The sequence below is a fragment of the Humulus lupulus genome, chromosome 8 (genome assembly GCF_963169125.1).
Source record: "Humulus lupulus chromosome 8, drHumLupu1.1, whole genome shotgun sequence".
In the NCBI taxonomy this organism is placed as follows: domain Eukaryota; kingdom Viridiplantae; phylum Streptophyta; class Magnoliopsida; order Rosales; family Cannabaceae; genus Humulus; species Humulus lupulus.
In genome coordinates this window covers 123097135-123101284 of record NC_084800.1, presented here as the reverse complement: position 1 = coordinate 123101284, position 4150 = coordinate 123097135, and the positions used below count along the sequence as shown (strand labels likewise).

At 42.6% G+C, this 4150-nt stretch overlaps 1 protein-coding gene across 1 annotated transcript; it reads right to left on the bottom strand.

The window, feature by feature from the left end:
- Nucleotides 1-685: 685 nt before the first annotated feature.
- LOC133796005 (uncharacterized) lies at nt 686-2013 on the bottom strand. Its single transcript, XM_062233488.1, has 2 exons — nt 1762-2013; nt 686-1036 (listed from the first exon to the last, which is right to left on the bottom strand). The coding sequence occupies exons 1-2, from the start codon at nt 2011-2013 to the stop codon at nt 686-688; spliced, it is 603 nt and encodes a 200-aa protein (XP_062089472.1).
- Between the last annotated feature and the right edge of the window lie 2137 nt (nt 2014-4150).

Here is a 4150-nt window from a genome sequence, read left to right as displayed (position 1 = left end):
AAGAATTCTCTTACTAGCGCTGGGGCGCTATTTTTTAGGATTTTCAAGTGCTGTAGCACTACTTACATAGCGTTGTAGCGCTATTTATAAAAACAAATGCTTTGAAGTCATCTTTCTAGCATTGTAGTGCCATTATCCAAAACATTACTTCAACTTCTTGCTCCCGAATGACTCGATTTTCTCCAAAATAACTCCATTTCTTCCACTTTCACTTCATTCCACTCTTTTCACCATCTTAGCATCAAAAACCTGAAACATGAACAAACAAGCATAAATCTGCAATAAAATAACCCTAAACTAATGAAAACCTTCCTAAAAACTAGACCATAAATGAGCCTTAACTCGTTTATCAATCGGAGATGTTGCTCATGTTCTACTTCTGTCTGAGAGTAGACTAGGATAGCGTCGATGAAGACAATCACAAACTTGTTGAGGTAGTCCATGAACACCCTGTTCATCAAATCCATAAAAGTTTTCGAGGCATTGGTCAGCCCGAAAGACATGACCAGAAACTCATAATATCCATATCTTGTGCGAAAGGCCATCTTTGGAATATCCTCATCCTTGATCCTCAGCTGGTGATAACCAGATCGAAGATCAATCTTTGAGAATATTGTTCCACTCTGCAAGTGATCAAACGGGTCATCAATCCTTGGCAGCGGGTACTTGTTCTTAATATTTTCAATTACTTGTAATTGATGCACATCCTCAATGCCCCATCTTTCTTCTTACCGAACAACATTGGCGCACCCCATGGTGAAAAACTAGGTGTAATGAATCCCAAGTCCAGTAACTCTTGTAGTTGTACCTTCAATTCCTTCAACTTTGTCGGAGCCATTCTGTATGGTACTCTGGATACCGGTTCTATCCCTGGTGCCACCTCTATAACAAATTCAATCGGCTGCTGTGGCGGTAATCCTGGTAGGTCCCCAGGAAATACATCTAAAAACTCGCAGACCACTCTGTTCTCCGCTGGCCCAACTGGTACTTCCCTAGTGATATCTACTACACTCACAAAGAATCCCATGCATCCACCCTGAGATCATCGAAATACGAGGCCCGTTCATAGTGCCCATAAATACAAATGGGTCCTCTCCAATGGGCTCAAAGGTTACCATCCTCCTTTTACAATCTATGGTTGCCCCATACTTGGCTAACCAATCCATGCCCAAAATCATATCATCATCCTCCATAGATAGCTTAATCAAATCTACTGACAACTCTCTACACTCCACCTCTACTTGCAAGGTTCTAATCCATCTCTTAGAAACTACTAGTTCCCCAGTAGGAGACAAGGTCCCAAACCCCACAGTAAAGAAATCACAAGGCCTACACAATCTATCAATGACTTTACAAGAAACAAATGAATGTGTAGCACCAGAATCAATCAATACAATGTAAATAGAGCCAGCGCTAGAAATCTGACCTATCACTACCGAGGGACTAGCCTCGGCCTCTGACTGGGTCAGTGTGAAAACACGAACTGGTGCCAAACTATCAACCTTCCACTGTTCTTCTATCCTCTGATGCGGGCAATCTCTCATGAAATGTCCCACTACCCCACAAAGGAAGCATGCCTTAGCACGACATTCTCCCACATGGCATCTCCAGCACCTGGTGCACATTGGATAACTCCTACAAGCCTCATTGTTGCTCTAGCGGCTACTCTGAGTACCCTGACCCCTCCTGTCAGGACCAGGAGTAGTAGAACTGTCAGGGGTCTTCCTCTCCGCCCCTACCAGACCCAGTAAGTAGAGGTACCATCCTCCTAGCATCACGACTTGTGGCACTCTCGCGCCAAATCCTATCCTCTACACCCTCAACAGTAAGGGCATTCTTAATCACCTGAACATATGTGGTAACCCCAAGCACTGAGGTGATCCTAACATCCTGTGCTACCATGGGGTTTAATCCCCGAAAAAACCTATCTCTCCTGGTAGCATCGGTTGGCACCAAGTCAGAAGCAAACTCGGCCAACATGTCAAACTTCAGGGCATACTCAGTGACAGTCATGTTGCCTTGAACCAATCTTGTAGACTCATCTGCCTTCGTAGCTCGATCTGCGTCTTTGTAGTATTTCTCGTTGAACAAATACCAGAACTCATCCCAACTCAAAGCAGCAACGTTCCGGATCTGAGATACAACCTCCCACCAGATGTGGGCATCTTCTCAAAACATGTAAGTGGTGCACACCACCCTATCATTACCCACCACCCTCATGAATTCCAAGATGGAGGTTGTCATACTGATCCATTGCTCTGCTCGTAGTGGGTTTGGCCCTCCCTCAAACGTAGGAGGGTGTTGCTTCCTGAACTACTCATACAAGGGTTCCCCTCTTTTCAATACTTTTAGCTGTTGTTGTACAACCTGTGCAAGGGTAGTGGGTGGTACTACTGGCCCAGTGTTCCTCGCTGGAACCTGTTGCTGTCATAACTAACGAATTTCTTCTTCCTGTCTCTACAGTCTGGCATGCATTTCAGCAAGTATATGTTGCCATTTCTCAAGGACTGATTGAGGGTCCTGGCCCTGGTTATCATCTCTAGCCTCGATCTCAGCACAGGCTAGTCGAATTGATCACATTGGAGGCATAACTCTCCAAGTATAACTACAATCAATGACTCAACTCAACAGGCATTGATAACAAATTTCACAACTGCCCCACAGTTCACAATCGAGAAATTAAACAAAATTCACAAACATCATGTTACTTGGCATTCCACATGCATCAATAGTATAACAAACATACATTCTCATATTCAATTAATAGTCAAGGGCCAGGCCCTGTCAGTATAGCTCATGCTCCCTAATTAGGCATGCAGATAAGGAATATGTATTTCATTTAAACAATTAAGCACATAAACATATCATTGGTTACGAACCCTGAGTCAAGCTTATCTTTAGCGGTGAGTGTACATGCCCAGCCAATCTTCATGAACTAATAAACCTTGGCAGCTCTGATACGAAGTTACAACACCCTGATAGTTAGGCCCGTTACACGATTTCCATTACCTGCGCCACTTAGCATCCGTGAGCCGAGGCTCACCATGAAAACAAAATCATGGTTATAAGCAGTACAATATAAAATCACATATTCATAATTAGCATGCCCAATAGTAATAACCCTACTCATGCAAGCAATCAATCTAGATGAGTGACTATAGAGTCACACCAGGTCCTATTTCCCAATTCCTAATATAACAAGCATTGAACTGGCCAAGCAGGTCTAGCGCTTATTATTTCAGGTGGCCTTAGGGTCATTCAAATGTATATCTTGCTTCTTGGATAGCTTAACCAAATCGGCCAGCGTTCAGCACGCTATTACTGCCCTTAACTCCTAAGGCGAGCCTTTAAACCCTCGACTTATAAGTAAAGCGTTTTACTGTAGCGTCCCAAATTTGCTAATAAGGCTTAGGGCCTTGATTAGCGTTCCCTGAGGACAATAAGTGATTTATTATGTTAATGTGTGAAATTGATGAGTATGTGATTGGAAATGCATGTTTAGGTGGATTAAATATGCATGTGGGCCCCGTTTGGTCATTAGGGGCATGTTCGTAATTTTAGCCCGTTGAGGGCATAAATGTAATAATTGTGATATATTTGTGATATATCTGTGCTGCACAATCCAAGATAGTCCTAGGAAGCGGTTTAGCTAGAAAGTCACAACGAGGTCGAATACCTGACTTGGGGCGAGTTGAGGGGTATTTCGGGCATTAGATGTTTTATGGGGTTATCGGGTTATGGAAATAAAAAATTTGGAGACATATTTTAAGTTAGAACGTTTAGGAGGGAATATCGAGGAAATTTACCATTTTTGCCCTCGGGGACGTTTTTGGTACCTCGAGCCTTTGAGGTTACCTTAGAGACTTAAGTTAAGTAAAACAAAACCAAGGAAGCCTTCAGAAATTAAGGAACTAACACAAACCTCTTCTCTCTCTCTTTCTTTTCCTCTAAGGCATACCAAGGAGAAGTGTTGAAGATTAAGCAAGGATTTTGGCTCTAGACTTGTGGATTCAAGCAGAGGTTAAGGTAAGCCTTGAACTGTGATTTGAGCCATTTAATTATGTGATTATTGGCTAGGTTTCTAGTTTTCTTAAGGTTTTGAAGTTGGAGATTTGAAATTGAGAAATCATGAGTTTTAAAGCTAGATTTT